The 21,734-nt window shown below is 38.7% G+C and overlaps 2 protein-coding genes and 1 long non-coding RNA gene across 4 annotated transcripts; 1 reads left to right on the top strand and 2 right to left on the bottom strand.

Annotated features, from left to right (window-relative positions):
- Positions 1-2,238: 2,238 nt before the first annotated feature.
- LOC146717182 (uncharacterized) lies at positions 2,239-3,070 on the bottom strand. The gene is made up of 2 exons (XR_014922904.1): positions 2,880-3,070; positions 2,239-2,595 (listed from the first exon to the last, which is right to left on the bottom strand). It is a non-coding gene; the product is annotated as an uncharacterized LOC146717182 (long non-coding RNA).
- Positions 3,071-9,215: 6,145 nt separating this feature from the next.
- Positions 9,216-13,163, bottom strand: LOC146717181 (uncharacterized). The gene is made up of 3 exons (XM_085472588.1): positions 12,783-13,163; positions 11,706-11,804; positions 9,216-11,573 (listed from the first exon to the last, which is right to left on the bottom strand). The coding sequence occupies exons 1-3, from the start codon at positions 13,161-13,163 to the stop codon at positions 9,447-9,449; spliced, it is 2,607 nt and encodes an 868-aa protein (XP_085328714.1). The 3' UTR covers positions 9,216-9,446.
- A 180-nt stretch (positions 13,164-13,343) lies between these two features.
- Positions 13,344-19,790, top strand: LOC146717180 (uncharacterized). 2 transcript variants are annotated; one of them, XM_085472610.1, is made up of 10 exons: positions 13,344-13,545; positions 13,678-13,784; positions 15,913-16,031; positions 16,134-16,550; positions 16,635-16,860; positions 17,040-17,189; positions 17,883-18,100; positions 18,189-18,342; positions 18,424-18,533; positions 19,097-19,790. In XM_085472610.1, exons 1-10 carry the CDS (start codon positions 13,415-13,417, stop codon positions 19,406-19,408), a joined length of 1,944 nt encoding a protein of 647 aa, XP_085328736.1. In that variant the 5' UTR covers positions 13,344-13,414; the 3' UTR covers positions 19,409-19,790. The 2 variants fall into 2 exon arrangements, with proteins under 2 accessions (XP_085328736.1, XP_085328733.1); XM_085472607.1 differs by lacking the exons at positions 13,344-13,545; positions 13,678-13,784; positions 15,913-16,031; positions 16,134-16,550; positions 16,635-16,860 and having other exon boundaries at positions 17,132-17,189; positions 17,886-18,100.
- Positions 19,791-21,734: the final 1,944 nt, after the last annotated feature.

The raw sequence follows: 21,734 nt of genomic DNA, 5'->3' as shown, positions 1-21,734 counted from the left end.
TTATTACTTTATTTGAATCCTGAAATGAAAGTTAATAATTTGACAACTCTTCTATAATGTTATTACAGCTCTGTGCTTCGCAGCTTATTTGACATCATCAAACATCACAGGTAAAAAAAATGTAAAATAATCTTAATTCCATGTATCTGAAACAGTACAATGGACTACATCATTAACATTCATCCATAAACATTGTGTATAACAGTAAAACACTGTCAGAGATTTTTTTTTAAAAAAAACAAACATTTTTACTCTTGATGCTTTAAATAAAATTTGCTAAAACAATAATTTTTCAGAACCATAGTTGTTTAGTGACCTGCAGTCACAGTGGAGCATGAATTCATAAGCTGAATCACCCAAAACGCAGTTTTCGTAATCCTTTCATTATGTTTTATTTCTGCTTATTGACCAGGAGGATATCGACCTCAGACAAGTGCAAACTTCTGGCTCACTGGGCCATTTTCTATTATTTCATCTCCACTTGAGGTCCTTAAGTCCTTTGTTAACCCTTACTATATTTTTCCACATTGATGTGATTCCTATTACTTTTTCTGTGTTATGTGATCTTGGCAAGTTTTTGCTGTCTCAGAGAATCAAAGCATAGCGTTTAAGCTCATGAGCGTGGTGACAAGATGGGGTTCTGTGCACTGGCCTCCACGCTGCAAGACCATAATGCTGTCTAGTGGATTATTATTAGAAAATACCAGTCTTGCTATAAACACACCCTGATCCAATAATAAAGCAGTGAGCTTCCACAAGGCCTCTAAAACAGACTGAGAGGGATTGGGAAGTAAGCAGAGAGGAGCAGGGTTCATTAGCCATGAAATCTGTGTTAGATTAGTGCGAAACAAATATGTACATGACCTGTTAGAAAATCCCAGAGGGAGAAGGAGGAACAGAAGCCGACAGATTAGATGTTAAATCTGTGAAGAGCTAATCGGGGCTCAGAGGTAAAGCTTTTCACAGGGAGTTGCGTTTATGAAGGCGAACAGGTGTCTGCTTGTGTTTTGTTTTTGCCAGGACACCAACACTTGAGTACCATTTTGTGCTTTGGCCGGCGTAATGCTGTGCAGCCAAGCTAACACTCAGCGCGAGCTAAGGCTAGTTCTCATCAGGACCAAGTCAAGCATAGAGTTATAAAAATTCTGTTTGGGGCATGGCTAAGGCCGAGATGACCATAACATCCTGCAGCTCTTTTTCTGCTGTAATCTAATAATTTCATGGTTTATGACTTTCTTGGGACGACATTTGTGAATGTGCATGTAAGTGTGCGGGCTAGAGTGGATTCGAGGGAGGGAGTGAAACTACAGCGGTGTAAATTGAGTGGAAGATGAGGAACATTTGCGCTAGTCTCTAGCAGAGCATGAATATAATTATGACAACTATTTGTTGGATTAAAAAAAAGAAGCAATGATCAAAACTGAATATTTCCAGCTGTGCAAGGAGTGCATAGAACTGGATCTATGAACTGAGCAGTGAGAAACCACCTGAGGGCATTTTGTTGTGTGGCGCCTGAATTCACAGTTTTTGTTGTTTTCAGTGTTTCTTTCCCTGCTTTATATATTTATTTCTGGAGTCTACTTGGACTTTTGGAAATATTTTTTGCAGTTCAGTTTTAAGCCTACTGTTTGTGATTGCTCCTCCACAACAGGTGGATGGGGCATCTATGATCACAGGCCTAAGACCTGACCATGTAAGCCAGGGGTGTCAAACTCAAATACACAGTGGGCCAAAATTCAAAACTGGAATAAAGTCGCGGGCTAACATTAATATTTATTGAGAAAAAAAAATCTTCCTCCAGATATAAGAATGAATCTTTTCTTATGGACTCAAACAAGGTTTGCTGAAAAACTGAATATGGAACAAGCAAAGCTTAATACTAAACAATATATATATTAGCTGTATAATACCAGTAGGCCAGCTCTAATAGTAATTTGGTATGGCTTCGCGGGCCAAATGTAATTAGGCTGCGGGCCAAATTTGGCCCGCGGGCCAGAGTTTGACACCTATGATGTAAGCGATATCTGTTCCTAATGTCATTACTCGCTGATTGTATTGTTTGAAACTTTGGACCTACAACTTGATTTTGAACAAAGATTTTTAGCATAGCATGTTCTTTTTTTGTAAAAGAAACAAAAAACCCAAATGCATGTGGTGCATATGTAACCCGTTCATGTGTTACGCCTGTTGTTCTGCGTTGTGTTCTGGCGTGAAAGTAAGAGGCAGGAGACAGTACTGGGTCTTTGGCTCTTTACTGCACATCTGCAACACAGAAATATGCGTTCGATCTGTGTGTGTCATGCGACTGCCAGTACACCTCTCCTCCGGCCATGCTGAAAGGAGCTGTGCCTGCAGCTTCATTAATGTACATTAATGTAATGAATCAAATACAACAAATTGTTTTAAAACATTAACTTAAGCTCTCAAAAACAAAAAGCACAAAATAAATAATATGTCACTGAAAAAACATCAAAACAACTTATAAGAACAATAAATGAAAGACTGCATCTCCAAAACATAAGAACATCTCCATACCTGCAACACAGAAATATGCGTTCGATCTGTGTGTGTCATGCGACTGCCAGTACACCTCTCCTGACGAAGGAAAAAAGAGTGCATGCTGTTAAAAAAAGAGAGACTGCCGCGAGTACGCTCTCAAGCCGCTAGCGATCAGGCTAACTTAGCATGCTAGCATTTTAGCTGCGTTCTCTACTAAAACTCATTATAAGTGTATATTAGTGAACTCCGCCCTCCACAAAACTTATCCCGAATGAGTCTCTTAATGACAAACAAAAACGCGGCGGTTCAGCTGTATTCACACTGCAGCTTGGGATCCGAACAAACTTTAATTAGCTGAGAGCAACGTGGCAGTGACTTACCTCCGGCCATGCTGAAAGGAGCTGTGACCGGGGCACACATGCACGCGCCTACGTCACCACGCAGCGCACACATGCACATGAACGCACACAGACTCAGATCACACAGGTAGGAGAGTGAGATGCAAAAATGACATATTTAATCCAAAAAAAGAAAGTGTTTTGGGTGAAATTCACAAGTATTTAACACATATGTTACACATACCAGAGATCCTAATGTAGCAAATCCTCAGCAAACTGCAGCAAATGTACAACTGGCTGCTGTTTGAGTAGTAGCTTTTAAATTATACAGAACATACATAAAATAATTGGCAGACTGATCCGAAATGAGAATAAGAAGTGCAGCTGCAGTCTGGAGCCTGTTGAACAGCTTATCACTGTTTCTATGGGAAACCGAGGGAGAAATCTGTCAGAAGAAAATAAAAGGATTTCTCGAACAAAAGCAGCCTCTGTGGAGCAGAATTCAATCCACCTGCAATAAGAGTGTAATACGGAGGAAAAATGGGAACAACAAGGAAACGTAAGGTAAGGTAACCAGATTGATGTTCTTTAACGCTGCATCTTGGGCAAAGTTGGCAACTCGGTCAGTTTCTTCCACACTTGTCCTAATCCTTGACATAGGGAGTGATTTTAGGGAGAGCTCCACATTTTGATGTTTTTTATTTGGGTTCATGCGTTTCTCTCAGCGCATCTCTCCGAGCGGCCGACTGCCTGAAGCAAAACGCAGCCGTACTTGTGAGTGCAGAGCTGGTGAAGGTTAGATGTTGATTCATGGATCTGCTCAATATGATGCCTGCTCATCCAGAACTATGTGATATTGACTGTTTGTTCCTCCCACACTCTCTGTGAGTGACTGAGTGAATGTGATATGCCACTGTCTGCATTATGATGTGCTTTTTAACTGACTGTGCTGAACTCTTTTTAACCCTGTTTTTTTAGTATAAAAAGTAACAGTATGTAAGTTTACCTACATTACCCAGAAACCTTGTTGGAGGAAAACAATGGCCACAGGCAATGCAGGGAACCACAACAAAGACGTTTTACAGTGTTTATTAAGAAAACTGATTAATTCATAGCAGAGAGTAGTACTATTACCCAGAATCAGCTTCAGGTGTGCAGGACTGCAGGAGGGATGATGGCTCCACCCAGGGGTGGAGACCAAGGAACTCAGGTGTCTGATGGAATTTTCCAGTCATACCTCCAGATCATGACAGAGACAGTTTTCCTGTATTTCATTCACATGGGAACAAATGATTTGCCCTCTATGAAATATAACGTTTTTTTAACAGAGCAGGTACATCTTCAGACACTTCCAGACAGGATTTTTGATTATGTTCATCTCTTGTCAAGAAGATACATGTAACCACAGGTGATCCCTATTTAGGAAAACAGGCCATTGCTGCACTGACATGTGACCTCATTAAAGACTGTCCTGATAACTTTATGGGCTCAATCACATGTTTTAGAATAAACACTAAACCGAACGGTCATTCTTAGAATCAGAAAGGAGCATTATCCAATTACACTCACTTGTTAATGATTTGCCAATCACAAGTCTTTTTTCTTTACCCTAAAACTATTTGACTATACAAACCCTATCTAACACATTCACAGTTAGATACATTAATTACTGTTAGTGGAGTTTTGGCCTGTGTGTCATTTACAGAGGACTACAGTCCTGAATTTAGATTTGTGGCTCTTGGTAGGCATTTGGCTCTCTATCAGCCATGTTCTTTAGCTGGTCCTTAAAATCTTCAGTGATTTGCACCTCCTTTATTCTCTCCATGTTCCCACTGTGGAATCCTAAGGTTCTGTCTTTCTCCTGTCTCTTCTCTACTCATGAGAGTAGAAGAGCACTAGGAGAAGTGTATAAAAAGCTGCTGTTTTAAAAATCTGACACCAAGCAGTATTCAAGATCGCAGAGTGTTAATTACAGCAGTTGCGGATTAACAACTTAATGTCCAGTGGGAATAAAGTTATTGATGATAAGCTGTGGAATAACTCACGCTAGCTTCAACAATAAAGCAGCAGGATTTATGGATGCTGTGGTTAGCCTTGTTTTCTTTATGACTGGAGAACAATGTATTGATGCACACTGTCCCTGAGATTGATTACAGACTTTAATTATCAAATCAAAATCTTACAGCGCAGTAAAGAAACGAAGGTGAAATTTAATTTTATACCTTCATCTTACTCATCTTTGCTCTCCAACTATCATCCACGTGTTAAGGACTCAGTCCTTCTAAAGGTTCCTGCCTCCTCAGTTCATTTTTTATCTTTTGCCATCCATTTCTTCATCAGCCCATTCACTCATTGCATCCACGTGAGAGAAATAAAACTTCATAGCCTCCTCTAATTCACCCAGTTCCTCCATCCAACTGTCCAGTGGCTCATCTCATCCCTTAGGATAAGTTAAAAGCGGAGAATATATTCCCTTCTATCATGGAGGATTTAGGACACCATCTCGAGTTAATGAGGGGTTTTAAAAGTTAAGAGAAAAACAGAGGAAATGGCTCGAGAGTCGAGTTATTTAAGGAGAGGAAAGGATGTGATTGGGTTGATGTACTATTTTACACTGTGAGTTTTCAAACTTAGAAATTTGACATTGGCTTGATGTCTCAGTTCAGTCGTGTCACTTAAAGCGATCAATACTTTATGAAGCCAAAGAATATATTTTAATGACACATTTGAACAGAATAAGTCATGATTTATGACCTTAATACTGTACAGTAAGGTAACACATGATTCCTGCTCTTCATGCATAGACCAACATTTACATATGCTCAGCTCACAGCTTTGCACATGAACTTGAACCTGGCCTTCTTAGCATTTGCATATCCAGTCGGCGTTTCTTCAGGCAGTTCTCAGAATGAGTTCAATGATTCACTGCTGTTGAGTTGCTGTACTGTACAGCTTATACCACATTGGCTGATTCCATTGTATGGATTTATATTTGTGCAGCATATGTGTACAGTACCAGAATACTAGTGATTGTATTAGCAGCTACTGTCCTAGTGGTAGTGAAACTGCAGTCTGCTGGTGACCAAAGTAATCACAAGGTGATTTTGGTCACCAACCAATTTCATCAAGCAACAGTTAGCAAGTTAGGAGCCACTTGGCAACGAGTCAGGGAATACACCTTTCCCCTTTGCTATTGGTGAAAACATTGTGTTCAATATGTTGGATAATTCTCAAGTAGTGTGCTCATAACATTACATGAAAAACTACAGACAGAACACATTGCAAAATATCACAAACGAAAGTGGAAGCAGAAAAAAGAGATTCAATCAAGAGGTAAGTTTCATTGCACTCACTATTTTGATAAACACTGAAAAATGTTAAAATTTGCTACAAAATATAAAATGAAGCTGACACTGATGGAGAAGTCCTTCGGTTTTGGAACACGTTGACCCACAGACAGAAGGTTTATTATATTTTGTATTAGCATGCCATGGTATCGGGTTAGCATGCTAACTAACAAAGATGCTAAAAAATAAACAAATATCTGATCTGAGTTTCATGACTGTTTTTTTCACTCGGTATGATTGACATTGTCATCGTGGTTGAGGACAACTTTAACCAGTTCCACTCAAGTCTTCCCAGTACCAGGATGCCTCTGGTCGGGACATTTTGGAAATGTCAGAATTTGGCATTCTCACACTGTGCAAACAAAACTACTGCAGAGTGAAGTGTTTCACAGTAGTGATGCTTTGAATGTATGTGTCCTTAAAAAATCACAAGCGACACTCACATTTGAACTGTGTTACATTTAAGACATATTTTGTGTTGATTCATCTCTGAAACTAGAAAATACATCAGGCTAAAATGAAACAGATAAACACAACTCTGTAGGTATTATAGCCACTAGCAGTTCTTACAATGGAGATATGTGGTTATGAGCAATGCAATCAGACTTAAAAAACATAAACACAGAAATGATTTTCTGGCATGTAAAACATAATGTTACATGACAGGTTTTGTGGAAATGTTATTTGTGCATCCAATGTTTAATTTAAGCTTTTGAATGTTTCCATAATTATACTATACTGATGCTTATTTGAGGTTAATCGTGCAATGAAAATCTGGTTTAGAGTTATTTTGGTGTTGGCGCTTGGTAAAGCACAGTTGTCTGAAGATAAAAAAAAATGATTGGACAGGGCAACAGAGAGAGGCTGAGAGGGGGAGAGAAGAGGGATAGAACTCCCAATTGGGCAAGACAACAAAGTCATACAGAGGAATCATTCTGATCAGGCCAGAGAAGAGAGGAAGGCAATCAGTGCCAATGTCCACAGATGGTAATAAATGCCTTTTTGTGAGCCTGAGCCATTGATTTGGAGACTGGTCAGTGCAATTTTCTGTGGCAGCCATGTCAGTGAGGCTGTCTTGTTTGGTGCTTGACTGGTGATTGTTTTCAAATTCGAACAAACTCTGCTGAGATTCCAGCAAAAGCATGTTGTGGTGCTGCTGTCAGCCCCTGAAAGATTATAGTGAGAGTCAGTCAGTCAGCAGCTGCAGACAAAGATTAGTGTCTCTCAGAGATTTGCCAGATTATAAGTCACTGTATTAGAACAAACCTACAAAGTTAACACAAAGTCACCAAGGGCAAAAAGTTCTGAAATGATGAAACACTTTGAGGTGGAATCATTTAAAGTTTTGTAAACTGTTGGCTTTTTGATTTCATGTCGATTTTTGCAGAGCTATCGATGATTAATCTCAGGATCAACAAGTAGGTAGATGATGGAGCAGTCGATGATTTACTGTAATCGACATCTACTGTACTAGGACTGGCAAGAAGAAGAAAGAGACTTGGAAATACATTGTTAAGACATGAGGAAAACCATCAACAGCATCACCAAAAGGGGCAAAATATCAAGAGCATTTTGGGAGACGTCTCTGTGAGACGGGGCAAAATTGGATAAGCCGCCTCCCCTTAACAAATGCATGTGAAACTGAACGAAGAAAAACTGGGAAATGAATAAGATATCACAAAATATCCATATGCAGATAAGCTTCTGACATCTATTCCCGATAAAAAATTTAAGACCACTTGAAAAATGGACAGCCAATGGGATCGTCCAGCTCAGTCATTTGGAATTTCTTAAATGATCCTGAGAGTTATGGAACAAAAAATTTCACCAGCACTGTCTCACTGCGTCCCACCTCAGCAGTGATGGTGCTGTAGAGACCCCGCTTATGCAGTTCAACAACCCGACCACGTTCAATAAGGGAGAGCTTGTTTTGCCTTTGCCATCAGAACATCGTGACAGTGTGACTACTTGACAGACAATGACAGTGAATTTTTGCACAGATTTGGCCTTTTAAAGGCATGTAGTCCTAAACCTTTGATCAGCTGTAAAACAGCCTGTTTCAGTTTAAGCATAGTTTTCAATAAAATATTTTGTCTCGCTCCCATTTCTCCTTGTTGCATGTTGAAGCTCTACTTGGAACTTTGTTAAGATCCACCCATGCAAAATAGGATTTTTTGCCATTTTTCAAGTGGTCTTAAACTTTTGATGGGGACTGTATTATCCTAGTCACAAGGAATGGAGTGAAGGGCATTTTGAGCATCCACTCTTGATCTTGTTTTTAAGGTGGCGTATACTGGGAGCAGAGGAAGTGAATACGCTTGACAAAATAAAATAAAACACATCGCCCACTGACTCGTTATCTCCGAAGCCTCTAATAGCAACTGACAACTGAACACAATCCATCCAAATCCAATTATGGATATACAGTACATGCCTAACGGAAATAAGAAAATGGATTAGCAACCATTTCATGTGAGTAAGGTGTAATGAACAGGCTTCATGCTAAGTCCTGACTAGAAACACTTGGTAAAGGCTCATACTGCACCACCTTCAGCCACTGGTGGGCTCAGTGTTGGACCCCCTGCAGTTCACCTACCGTTCTGGAATTGGGGTGGATGACGCTGTCATCTACCTGGTACACCAATCCCTCTCTCACTAAGAGCAGGCGGGGAGCACTGTGAGGATCATGTTTTTTGACTTCTCCAGTGCTTTCAACACCATCCAACCCGCACTACACTGCAAATTATCTGGTGCTTGCCATGATTTAAAATCTTATTTTTAGACAGGCCAGATTATTTGCCTTGTTTTAAAAAAGATTTACTTGTTTCTAAGTCTGGATTTTAGATAATAAACTTAAATCGAGAATAACCATATAATTGTGTCTATATTAGTACAGAAATCCAGAAATGGGAAGAATAACTCTTAAAATAGCCTACATTAGGTCTCTCACCAGATGTCTCTCAAAATATCACTTGTTTCAAGATAGAGTGACAAACTCAATTTGCTTGATTTAGGAAATTCACACAAGGCATCTGTTGAAAATATTATTTATTCAAAATCATGTCTGACTTCAAAGTTGTACATATAAGGGAAAAAAATTAACCACAATTTATGATACAAATCACATTTCAAAGACAGCTGTTTGTCCCAGCATGCCAGCATTATGTGGTACAACATTGACATTGGTTTAGGGAACATTTAATGACTGTCAACTTATATCATCACAAACTACACTAAGCCAATACTTGGTGCAACCCTAATCTTAAGGGTGATTTCTATGGGAAATAATATCAGAAAGACTGTATTTGATTGGAACAAACACACTGTCCTTAAAACTAATAGAAAAGTATGAAGTGTAATCAATGAGCTCATGGGCTAATTCTGTAGCTTGAGCAACAATGGGCACAGTTACTTCATATGCCAATAAGTCTTCATTTAAATTCAAAGTTTCATAGCATTGGTACTCAAAAGCAATAAAAGATGAGTCAATCAAAAAGATATCCTTTATCAGTCCAAACACAGGGAAAGTGCCATCCACATCTGCAATAATCATGGACTTCCCAGCAATGTATTTATTGCCATTTAGAACATACCATTTCACTGAGACAACAGACTGCATGACATCTATTCCAAAAAATTCTTTAATTTTTTTCCTAACATATTCATTATTTTTAACAGCTGATACTGGCCCAGATTCCTTTTCTTTTGCAAAAATAGGATGTTCAGTGCCTATTTCATTTTGACAACACTCAAGAAATTGATTGTGGTTTGCTAGGGATTTACAAACATTTTTAAAATTTAACTTAGAAGCCCACTGTTTAAAATAGGAGTGCTTTGCCTCAAAGCGCATGCACATACTCCTTATTAAAGGTCCAAGGGATAAGATTTGACTGGGAAGATGCAACATATAATGTTGCTTAGGTATTATATTGGCTTCGGGAAAAAGTTGCTTGAACTGATACAGGTGTTCTTCAATCATATTTCTCAGTTGCAATACAGTTTGTAAAGAAATAATGGGAGCAAGAACTATTTGAACTATCATAATTAACTTTCTAATAAATACAACATACTCACTCTCCACACCATACAAAAGAAAAAGTAATATTTTTAAAAGAATTAGCATCTGTCCACAAGACTGTTTCAATTTGTTGTCGTTAGCCGCTAAAGTGCCAAAGCTAATAGGACATGGTTTATCCCGTATTTCAAGAGGTGAGTAAGGAAAATTTTGAATGTCTGAATTAAACTTGTCTAATTCCAATTGTCCTGAGAGAATTAGGTGTTTTAATACAAATTTAACTTCCATTGATGCAACACCTTCAAAAATAACATGCATTATGTCCTGTGGAGTTTGTTTGATCAGGTCAAATGCAGGAACATCAACTAGTCTGCTTCTTCTATTAATTCCATAAGTAGTTTTGAGGGACGCTTTCAATAAATCTGTGCTTGCTTTATCTATTTCAAAACACTGCCTGATATGTTTCTCCAGAGTTCTTTGAACAAACTTCTTCTCCTCAAAAACACTTTGCATATCATCAAAGTTGCATTCATAGTGTCTACATTTGCTATAAGCAAAACCAATCCCTTCTTTAAAGCCAGCAATCTCATGCTGGGCTAGCGTGTCTCCACAAATGGCTATAACAGCACCAAACAATTCAATTTCACCATTTGACATTTCAATCCTTACACCATTGTAAAGCAGTGATAGATCTTGAAGTATTCTTTTCAGTACAACATCAATACCCCACTGAGAAATGTCACTTGCTTTAGCAATAGCAAGAAGTCGTATTGCAGCTAACTTTGACCTAAATTTTGGATCAATATTTCCTAAAGTATAATAAAACATGACCAATTTGTTTGCAGAAGCATGGGACCCTAAGGGGTTACATATTTCAATTTCATCTGTGTACAGTATTAATTGCAATGCATTTGGCCTCTGAGAAAACAAGGGGTGAGATGTAAAGAGGGACCCGTCTCTAAAATCATAGAAGAATCCCTCTCTGCTTCTTTGTGGTGCAGTGTTCAACATGGTAAAGATTCTCTCATTAGTCATTAACTGCTTTAGACTTTCAATTAATGGTACATAGTAAAAACTTTTGTTCCTTAAGGACATGACCCTTGAAAGACCTTGCTTTACCCAACATATCTTCTGGGATACTACTACTTCCTCGGCGTTGACTGGACAGAACATTTCCCCTATGGCTCTACACTGTCCATATGCAATGGTGGAGAAAGGATCCATGAATTTATCAAATGTAGCCAAAGCCTCATCTTGAAGCTGAGTGGTTCCCTCGGCATTATCTTCAAACACTGTCTTCATTCTTTCCTTGAGCGTATCCAAAAGAACAGCCTGATACTGTTGCACTCCTGAGATGATATGTTTGACCGTTCTCTGTGAAAACATTTGAAACAAAAGTAACTTATTCTGCATTTATATTAAAAAAAAAATTCTGAATTCCATTATGAACAAGTAAGACATTGATTGCCTTATGTAATGTATTGATCCATTAAGACTATAACATACCTGTGATAAGTGGCACTGTTCTTGAACACTGATAGCAAAAGCTGCAGCAGATCTGGTAATATCGTGTCTGGTAAAGGATGTTTTAGCAACAGCTTCTTCCTTTAGAGCAGAAAAACAAAGTTAGTCCAAACTCCTGGCCAATTATAGAAATTCTTACATAACAGGTATAATCAGTTACACCTAATGATTGGTCCATTAAAAAACAAAGTGCATGACAGTGATTAGTGTTACAGTTGTGAATATTCAATATAATATAAGATAATATAATATTCATTCTTTGGAATAAAGAAAAAAAATGGAAAAGAAATCAAAGACAAAGAAACAATAAAAAAGGGGTTGTCCATTGTTTTGATGAGGCTAGGGATTGGATTCATGAGAATGAGATTTTATCTTTTTAAATAATGAATTTTTGTTCGCACTTAGATATTAGTTTCTTTACATGTTTGTTGTATTTATTAAATTATTTATGTATTTTTAAATCACGTAATTTAGATTTGCACTTAGAATTTATGTTAGTATTAGTATATGGATATATTTTATTGTATGTTGTATTGTATTTATTAATTTATTTAATTTTCAAAAAAATCATTCTTATCCATGTTTTGGCAGTATTTCTAGCCAACAGATTTTTTTACAGTGCCTCCAAATACTCTGTGTCTTACCTGAAAATGTAATTCCTACGAGATACCCAAATTGCTGTCACATTGAACGATTTAAACGCGCTGAGAGTGTCTTTGATGCAAACTTCACCAAGAGACATGCCAGCCGCAGAGTGTGTGCCTTCTCCGGCTGCAGCATAGCCTGTACTATCTACACTGAACTGCTATTCTGTTTATTTGTTTTTCATTTCATCCTGCAGGATGAAATTGTGATTTAAAATCCAACCATGGTGGAAATCGCTTGTAACAGTTTGAAGAACAATATCTAGCGGTATAATATCGCGAGATCTCGTTAAATTTCTCTTGATTAAAAATGGAGAAAATGATTAAAAGTAATATAGGACCAAATACGAGGAGTTAGACATAGCTAAATTTGTCATCAGAAGCCACACTACATTTTATTTAGTTTAACACTTACCGTGATCGGGCTGTCAACAACCTGAGGCTCCTGCACTTCAGCCAAAGATCCACCAGTTGATATTTCCACGGTGCTGGTTGTTGTTGCAGTACTACAGTTGGCAAAGACTGAAACACCAAAATTTTCCGATCCTAAAGAGTGGGATGTTGGGGGGATCCTCCATCCTCTTGGTGGGCTTCCATTCGTCAAATACAGAGGGTGCGTCCGTTTAATGTGGCGAAAGAATGAGTTAAAAACTCTGAAATCTTGTTCACAGCCATCTATTCCACAGTAAACCCAAAAATCCTGCCTTCGACCATGAGCTGCATTTATGTGGCTAAGGAGCACCTTCAGAGTTAAAGAAACAAAGATAAAACAGATCATACATCTCCAGAGCGCCATGGTGAACTGTTTTCGCGCAGTAGCAATGCAGCTTTACTTTACCGCTCTCCACTGAAGGCCACAGATGAGAGTGTGGGACCATGGGAAAGGTAGGCAATTTTAAAAATATATGCATCCTTAATTATCCAATTTTTCAGGTTTAAATTACATCAGTTATATTTATTTTTAGGCAATAAGTGTTTAAGACTGAATTTATATTTTTATTTTCTTTTTTTTTACTTAAAAAAAATTAAATATAAATAATTTTCTGCATGCGCATTCTCAGTTCCTGTCGTGATGTTACTTTCACGCGGGACAAACTCTTTTCCCCTGCTTTGTTAACCATCAGGACCGTTAGGAAGATCAAAATTATTTATCTAAACAAAGTGAACAGTAATTTAAGGTTGGTAACATTAAGTTGATTTGAAAAATACTATGGTACAACGGTGTTATTAAGATAAAGTCGTGTTTTGTGAGGGCTGCTAGTTAGCAATCTAGCTAATGTGTTAACTTTAGCTAAATGTTCTTATTTAAGCCGTAGGATATTTCCAGGTACTGTGAGTGGAGGCTTTGGAACCGAACTAGAGAACTGCTGTCACGGCATGGACAACTTTGACGATGTCATACTGTCTGTGTTGCAGGGTAAGTCTTATTTTTCAGTTATTTTGGTACGTTAGCTAAGCAGCCTTAGCATCTGTTAGCATCATTTCTGAAACTTGGAGCTAGGATTGCACTTAGGGTTGCCAACTCCCTGAAAAATAAATAAGGGACACCTCGTGGCCAGGGCCGGGCGACCCAATTGTCTTCACCCTTCCCAGTGTGGTGAATTTTCTAGCTCTTTTTTTGTGTGTGAAATTATTTTTTTAACCATTTGACTTGAATTTGATTTAAGTAGATGTGTATTCTTTGTGATATGAACACATGTGAAACAAATGATCATTTAGCCATTTATTTTTAGCTCAAAATGACAACATTAACACGATAAAACAGGTCTCCTTCTTAAACAGAAGCCTGTCATGCTTAACTTTTGAGAATATAAGTAAATCTTTCTTTAAAAGAACTCTGTCCTGCTTAACTTAAAATAATAGAAAACAATAGAAAGAAAAACATTCTTGTAACAGTGCACATTTAGTGCATTTAGTACAATTGGCTTCAGTTGAGGTATTATTTCAGCTTTTCTAAAGCTAATCAGCTGCTCCTGTTTGTAAACCCGCTTGTTCCCATGATTACGCATCTTAACTCATCATCATTATTCATCTATGTATTACTTTTATGTATTAGTCATCTATTTGTTGTAATCATCTATTCTTGCAGTTGTTTATTACACAAAATAAATTATATTATCACACTTCTGGCCACATAGCGCTGATATTCACTGCACATGCCCATATTAACTTTTTCCAGCCAGGTGTTTTCCTTTTCCCATTCTTCCCTTTCTCTGAGGGGAACAAACATTGCTGCTCTAACGCTGGGCTCACACTGTGCGGTTTTAGGCCCATTTTGAGCCGATTTTTGAGTGATCGGACCGATTTTGGCCTTCATCGTGCGTCGTGTAGTATACGTGGGGTAACGAGAAGTGATTAACACCTCACGACCAGCTCCCGATCATCAATCGCTCGTGAGCCGCTCACACTGCTCGCGCGCAAACACGTAAACGCCGTGAAAAAGACGGAGCAGCACGGCTGTGCAGCGTGTGATCTGGACACAAGCGACGGAGGCACAACTTGGAGAACTTTGGAAAGCTCATCCGAGCCTTTTCGATGTGGCATCACAAAATTATCATGACCACAACAACCGTGAAAACAGTTGGATTTACATCGCTGCTCAATCACAGCTGCCCGATCAATGTTTTTCATTAGCAATTTAGCAAAGTTGATGGTGGTGGTGTGTGTGTCTGTGTGAGTGTAAGACGGAGAGAGAGAGAGCGCGACAGATTTTCTGTTATAACCTTCATTTTATGGAGGCACAGTGTGAGCACTCAGGTCGCATCAGAGCATCGGGCGGTATAGTGTGAGACCCTGCATCGTGACCTACCAACTTCTAACCCCTGCGAGTCAATCGTGCAGTTTGAGCAGGAGCTGAATAACGTGACTGAAAAAAATCGCACAGTGTCTGCCCAGCTTTAGGTTTACTGTCGTCCGAGACTTGCACCGCAGTGTCTGCGTTTGTTTCCCTGTTGGCCATGCTTCTTGTTGTGGTCATTTGTTGTCTTCCGGTATTTTCTCCGTAAGCGACCTTTCCTCGACCAATGAGTTGAGTGGTAATCTGAATTGTCATACTCGTAAGTGTGCTGTCAGCTCATTGGTCACAAAGCAGGAGAGGGGCTGGGAATTATGTTTTCAAACAAAGCGTTAATTCCATTAACATTTATAGACTACTTTTGATTCTCACTGTATTACGGGACAAAGTGCGTCCCTTATTAGCTCAATACGGGACGTGTACTTTTGTTTCGAAATACGGGACGATTCCGTATTTTAAGGGACGGTTGGCAACCCTAATTGCACTCTACTCTGAACTTTATCCACATTATAGCCTTGAGCTGTCTTTGCCAAAATAGACTTGGAACATCATTCTTGAAGACAGCCAAAAATAGTTTTATTGCATTCCCAAATATTTGATAAACTGTTTTAAGTTTGACATTTTATCCTGTTAATATTACTTATTGCTAAAATACATTTATTGACAAAAAAAATGACCTCAATATGTAATAAGCCACGCCCAGGAAAAGAGAAATAAATATCACTTTTGAAGTTGTTTTTCTCTTTTACAGCTGCGAATATTGATGAGGAAACTTTGAGGAGCTTTACCCGGGATGACCTAAAAGATCTTTTTCCGGGCCATGAAAATTTCTTCCGTAGAAAGAAGATTTGGGATTTTATCAGCCAAAAGGTAAATACACATTATACCACTAAGAAGATGATTACTGTCCATATTGTCTAGCATTAATTTGCCTAATTGTGTATTTTTGTTTATATCCCACAACTGTTATAGTTTAAGAGTACTGACCAAGATGCCAACACTTTCCATCGAAGCGAGAGTAACCCCTTAGGCTTTGATGTGTCACAATGTCAGCCTCAAACTTCCACTCCCATTTCCTACACTGCTGACAAAAAAATGAAAATGCCAGACCCACCAGAGTATGTGGTGTATACAGATTCAGAGTTGGACATGGTGCGCAGTCAGTACTTTGCATTGCTCCACAGTGGAAAGGAAAAGGACTGTAGGATGTCGAAGGAGCTATGTTGCAGACTTGTAAGGAACACCGTCACCAGCATGGTTGCAATCCTCCGTGCTAGTCCCATGGGGAAAGAAGTAACATACCCCTCCAAACTCGAAATGAGAGCAATGTCGCAGAAGATTGTCGACTATTACCCCATGTTACGTGATGCTGACACACACATGCCATACGTAAGTCATTCTTTACTCACTACAATATCTAAAATTGAGCGAGATAAAAAAAAGAATGTACAAATATATATTATTTTACCACAGCTGACCATCTACACCAAACTGTACAAACGACTCCAAAATATGAAGTCTCCAAGGAAGAGGCAGGGCTCCATGCCACAACGAGGCAGGCCCAGGAAGACTCTTTTCAGCTCAGATGACACAGACAACGGGACTGAAGGTGACCTAAGTGGTGAAGCAAGTGGTTCAAGTGACTATACCATACTTCTTGAGAGCAATGATGACCTCAGTGAGGATAACTCAAATGCAGGTGTGTACTTTGGTCTGCTGTACTAATGACTTTTGGACATCTAAAACTTCAAAGAGACCACCTGCCCTCAGTTTTCTGTTCAGAGTGCATCACAAGATTTATACAGTGTTGAGTATTTTCCTTAACTTTCTAGCTATTCCCTGTTATTACATTCTGTTCATCTTCTGTTTTTTCCTCAGTGAAAGAATCCCAATTGCCGCTACCCTCCACTGTACCAACTACGTCAAACAATACTACCCTGGCTTTACCACTATTATCCAAGTCAGCCTCATGCTCTGCACCCAGGGCTGATATAGGTCCTTCAACTGCACCTCCAGATGATGTTGTTGGTAAGTCCACCATCACCCTTATCTACCTCTGTCTGACTGTGGTTCCTCTTACAGCTCTTTCCAAAATATGGTTGCAGCAATGAACCCCGTTCTAAGTGTTTATTCCATAAATCATAGTGGTTTGGCATTAACTCGAGTTGGTGTGTAAAATCAACATATGATAGATCCCTCATTCCAGTTTGCCAGTTAGCCATAGTAAGTATTTTAACACTTTGTGTTGTAATGGGTGTTACTCAGTGCTGATTATTTACACATGTAAATCCTCATGCTGGTCACATCTATCATGCCTTATCACAGTGTTTCTGTCATAGATCAAATTACCTAAAATATTTTTATCCATCAGCTCATAATCACTGTTCACACTGATGTGAACGATATACACAGTAAACAACCTTTACCTTATTTTCACCACAGTTTTATTCACGGGCATCTTAAACTGTCGTTTTAATATTTGATTCTGTTCAAACTAACAATTAACATAAATCCATGATCATTATAAGAAAAGGACACAAAGGGAAATGATCAGGACATATAGGGTCAGTTCATTACTCAAACATATTTAACCTAAACATTAATTCTCAGAAATATTATACTTAAAAACAACCATGCAACTAGAAATGACTGATTAGAAAAATCTGAATTTTGTGAAGTCTAGTTACACCATGTCTTACAATTGCTCTTTGCTTTCCCTAGCAGACCATGACAGCCTGAAGATGCAGGCAAGACATTACAAAACCTTGAGCAACATGTACAGGAAACCCAATGCAAAACCCAACCAAAGTGACGTTGCTCAAATTTTGGACCTGGAGTTTGAGGCCAGACGAACTTTTATTGACGCAGATATTACAAGGGAAGAAGACAGGCCCAGAAAAATATTTGAAGCATACCCGTGCTTCAAAGACATACAAAATGTAAGTTCAACTACCTTCAGTTAAATTCCTTGCTTTCTCTGGATAGGTTTAGTTAGTTCTTGACTAACTGAGCACAACTTTGTCATAGGCGATGGATGAACTGCGTCGCATCATTGGTGGCTCCAACTGCAAATACATAGATCAAATGAAGGGTCGATGGGCAGAGTTTTGTTCGAAAGTGCAGTTCTATGGCATTTGGAAGAAGGTCCTGAAACCTCCTCTCCCCTTGGATGTACGTGGAGGTAAGTGGCCTTTTCATACATTAAATCCACACATCAGATATGTTCGGATTGCTTTGTTGAGATACTTTTCTCTGTTCACAGTGGATTTTACTGTCACTCTCTTCAATGCACTTCCATCTCTTTTTCCTTCAAAAACTACACCACCAAAGCGGCTGGGAAGTGCCAGTGAGGCTCTCCTTCATATCCTCAAGGTGAGAACAGCTGCAATACCAGCCACTGTAACTTGTACTCCATTTACTTGTATTGTTATTATTAATATTATTATTTTGCTTTTCCTGCTTAATAAGAGTAGGTCGAAGTTCAATTCAGCAGGGATTAAATTACTCCTTATTCAGGATTTCTTAATTGTTATTCAAAACCTACTCCAGAGAGGCAGCACAGAGCAAAAGCACATTGCAGTTAGGATACAAGTAGAAGCAGTAAAATGATATATTTAAAAAGGCCTTCAAAAACTAGAATATGTAACAAAGTTAAAAGAAATTGTTTTAAAAAACAAATGAGAAAAAAAGCACAAATAGACATGATAAAAATGCTGCAAATTAGAGAAAATTCATGCTCAGAATTAATACATTTCCAAAATTTCATATTTATGTAAGTCAGATATTTTATATTTATTTCTTCTATTCCAACAGTAAATCAGTTGGAGCATTCTAAACTCTTGATATTGCTTTTTGTGTCTTAAGCTGTTTGGATGCACAGCAACCCTTTCATTTAAAATCTTGAAGAATTTGTCCTTTTTTTGTGCTTCTTCTAGCCAGGTGAAGATGCAATGCTATACCTGGAGAAGCGGCCTCTCTCCTCCCCAGTGCTGCTTTTTGATGGAACAACCAGCATTGTTGCTGTAGGAAACATACCAGTGACCACTCTCTCCTTGGAGGATTTCTGGGAAGGAATGTTGGTGTTGATGGCATATTACTACACCTTGCACTTAACATACCCAAAATGTGTTGCAACGGTCCTCTCTGTCATACAAACTGAGGTAATCACTGATGCCATCCATGATCAAGATGCCACTAGTGCATATAAGAAAGCAATAGCTGAGTGGAAGTCGTTCTTTGAAAAATAGGTGAATACCAAGCAGGATTTTATCAGGTCATTTGCAGTTTGTTTAGTTTTGTAGTACGTTTGTACAACTTTGTTCCTAATTTGCCTAGCAATGTCCTGAGAAACGGCTTTACTTAAGATGCTTTACAAATGAAAGTTGTTGTTTTTTTTTCTTAGTGACACTTTACCTGAGGCATGTAAAGTTTTAAGTCAGTAATGCCATTATTTACAACATTGTGAGACTATGTGACTGTCACAAAAGTTTAAGGCCAAAACTGTAATTTTTTTTCTGTGTTTAGGCCTTTTAAAGGGTTGATTTAGACTTTTAGGGATTGTGCAGCAGCCCTATTTTGTTTAAAAAAAAGGATTTTGTTCTCATGAGAGAAATAAATGTTGGCATATCACTCTTGTCCTGGTTGTGATTTCAGTAGAAGCCAAGGAGTAGGAAAAAGGTCTGTTTTAAGGTTTTTTTGCCTGGATTTAATATTGATTCGGCTCTATTTTAAGATAAGCCAACCTGAATCAAGAAACAAATTAATCATATTTCACTAATATTGAGTAGTTTTTCATAGTATTAGAACTATTTTTCTCGTTGCAGTGCATTCATTTGCTGCAAGTAAGAATTCAAAACATAAAAAAGACTGTAATTTAGCATATTTAACTAATATTTGGGACTTGATATCAAGTAATTTTATCTTAAATTGAGCTCTTTAAAGCTTATTTTAACCCTCTTCAATTCTCAAATGTGTTCTTTTATTTCTGGATTAAAAAATCTTATTTCAAGATTTCTTATTAAGTAAAATAAACTTGCTGCATGGACAGATAATTTCACTTGTTTTCAGTGCTTTTTGTATCAAATGTAGTATTTTTTTCCTAAATATAGACTAGCCATTTTTGCAGTGTACTGAGAGGGAAGCTAGAGGGAGCCGGAGCTGACTGCATGGACCATCGACTACCTTACCAACAGACCACAGTATGTGAGGCTCCATGACTGTGTGTCCGAGGTGGTAATCTGCAGCACGGGGGCACCACAGGGCACGGTTCTCTCACCTTTCCTGTTCAGCCTTTACACTTCAGACTTCTGTTATAATTCGGACGATTGCCATATACAGAAGTTCTCAGATGATACAGCCATCATTGGATGCAAATCAGACGGGAATGATCAGGAATACAGGGGGGGTCATCAGTGACTTTGTTGGCTGGTGTGAGACCAACGTACTCCAAATCAACACCGGCAAGACAAAGGAGATGATCATAGACTTCAGGAGGAAGTCACCCCCTACAACACCGGTGAACATCCAAGGGAAAGACATTGAGATAGTGGACTCTTATAAGTACCTGGGTGTTAACCTCAACAATAAACTGGACTGGACTACAAATACAGACGTCCTGTATAAGAAGGGCCAGAGTCGACTCCACCTGCTGAGGAGACTGAGGTCCTTCGGAGTCTGCAGGACTCTGTTAAGGACATTCTATGACACTGTGGTAGCATCTGCCCTTTTCTATGCAGTGGCCTGCTGGGGGAGTGGATGCACGGACAGGGACAGGAGCAGGATTGACAAACTGGTGCGGAGGTCTAGTTCCGTGCTGGGATGTCCCCTGGAGTCTGTGGAGGTGGTTGGTGAGGGGAGGATGTTCGTAAAGCTGACATCCATCATGAACAACCCACATCACCCACTGCATGAGTATGTGAGTGGGCTGAGCAGCTCCTTTAGTCAGAGACCCTCGCTGCAGGAAGGAGCGCTTTCTCAGATCATTCATCCCAACAGCAGTTAGACTCTATAACTCCTCAATCACGATGACATCCACGGTCACCACTTCATGCATAATGGACCTTCCATGACCTTCCAAGCTATATAGTTTATGTCTTCCATATTTCCAACTATATCCATAATCACATACTGTGTATGCTACCATTGTATATAGTGTATTATCTTACTTTTTTCATTGATTGTACTTAATTGTATTTTTGTATTTCCTTCATATATCTGTACCTGAGCTGAGGTGGCGCAAAAATTTCCCCGCTGTGGGATCAATAAAGTCTTATCTTATCTTATCTTAAAATCTGCTTTTTGGTTAAACTAAACTTTTAAATGACTGAAGATGTAAACTGCAGTTTGAAGCTGGAATAAAACAAATCAGTAATTAATCATTCTTTTCTATAAAGTTTCGCACAGACACGTTGTTCTGGGGTCAGCTTAGAAATAAATAAATGCTTTGAGTGTGTGCTCCATTTTTCAAACTTCTTGTGGGTGAAATGCCCTGTGAAAATGCATTAAGACCACTCACTTTTGCAACCAATATTAATCGTTTGAATAGACACTGTTTTATATTCAAGGAAATATGCT

Source organism: Copadichromis virginalis, linkage group LG2, assembly GCF_057382275.1.
Source record: "Copadichromis virginalis isolate Kocher_CV1m ecotype Utaka linkage group LG2, C_Virginalis_male_GT1.1, whole genome shotgun sequence".
Taxonomy (NCBI): Eukaryota; Metazoa; Chordata; class Actinopteri; order Cichliformes; family Cichlidae; genus Copadichromis; species Copadichromis virginalis.
This window is presented reverse-complemented; position numbering and strand designations above follow the sequence as displayed.

Excerpts from the sequence above, each read along its gene's own strand:
- LOC146717181 (XM_085472588.1), bottom strand. The coding sequence starts at position 13,163 with ATGGCGCTCTGGAGATGTATGATCTGTTTTATCTTTGTTTCTTTAACT. Across the intron at positions 11,805-12,782 it reads TTGTTGACAGCCCGATCACG|GAAGAAGCTGTTGCTAAAAC; the intron begins GTAAGTGTTAAA and ends TCTGCTCTAAAG. Across the intron at positions 11,574-11,705 it reads AACAGTGCCACTTATCACAG|AGAACGGTCAAACATATCAT; the intron begins GTATGTTATAGT and ends ATGTTTTCACAG.
- LOC146717180 (XM_085472610.1), top strand. The coding sequence starts at position 13,415 with ATGCGCATTCTCAGTTCCTGTCGTGATGTTACTTTCACGCGGGACAAA. Across the intron at positions 18,101-18,188 it reads GCTTCAAAGACATACAAAAT|GCGATGGATGAACTGCGTCG; the intron begins GTAAGTTCAACT and ends ACTTTGTCATAG. Across the intron at positions 18,534-19,096 it reads CTCTCCTTCATATCCTCAAG|CCAGGTGAAGATGCAATGCT; the intron begins GTGAGAACAGCT and ends TGCTTCTTCTAG.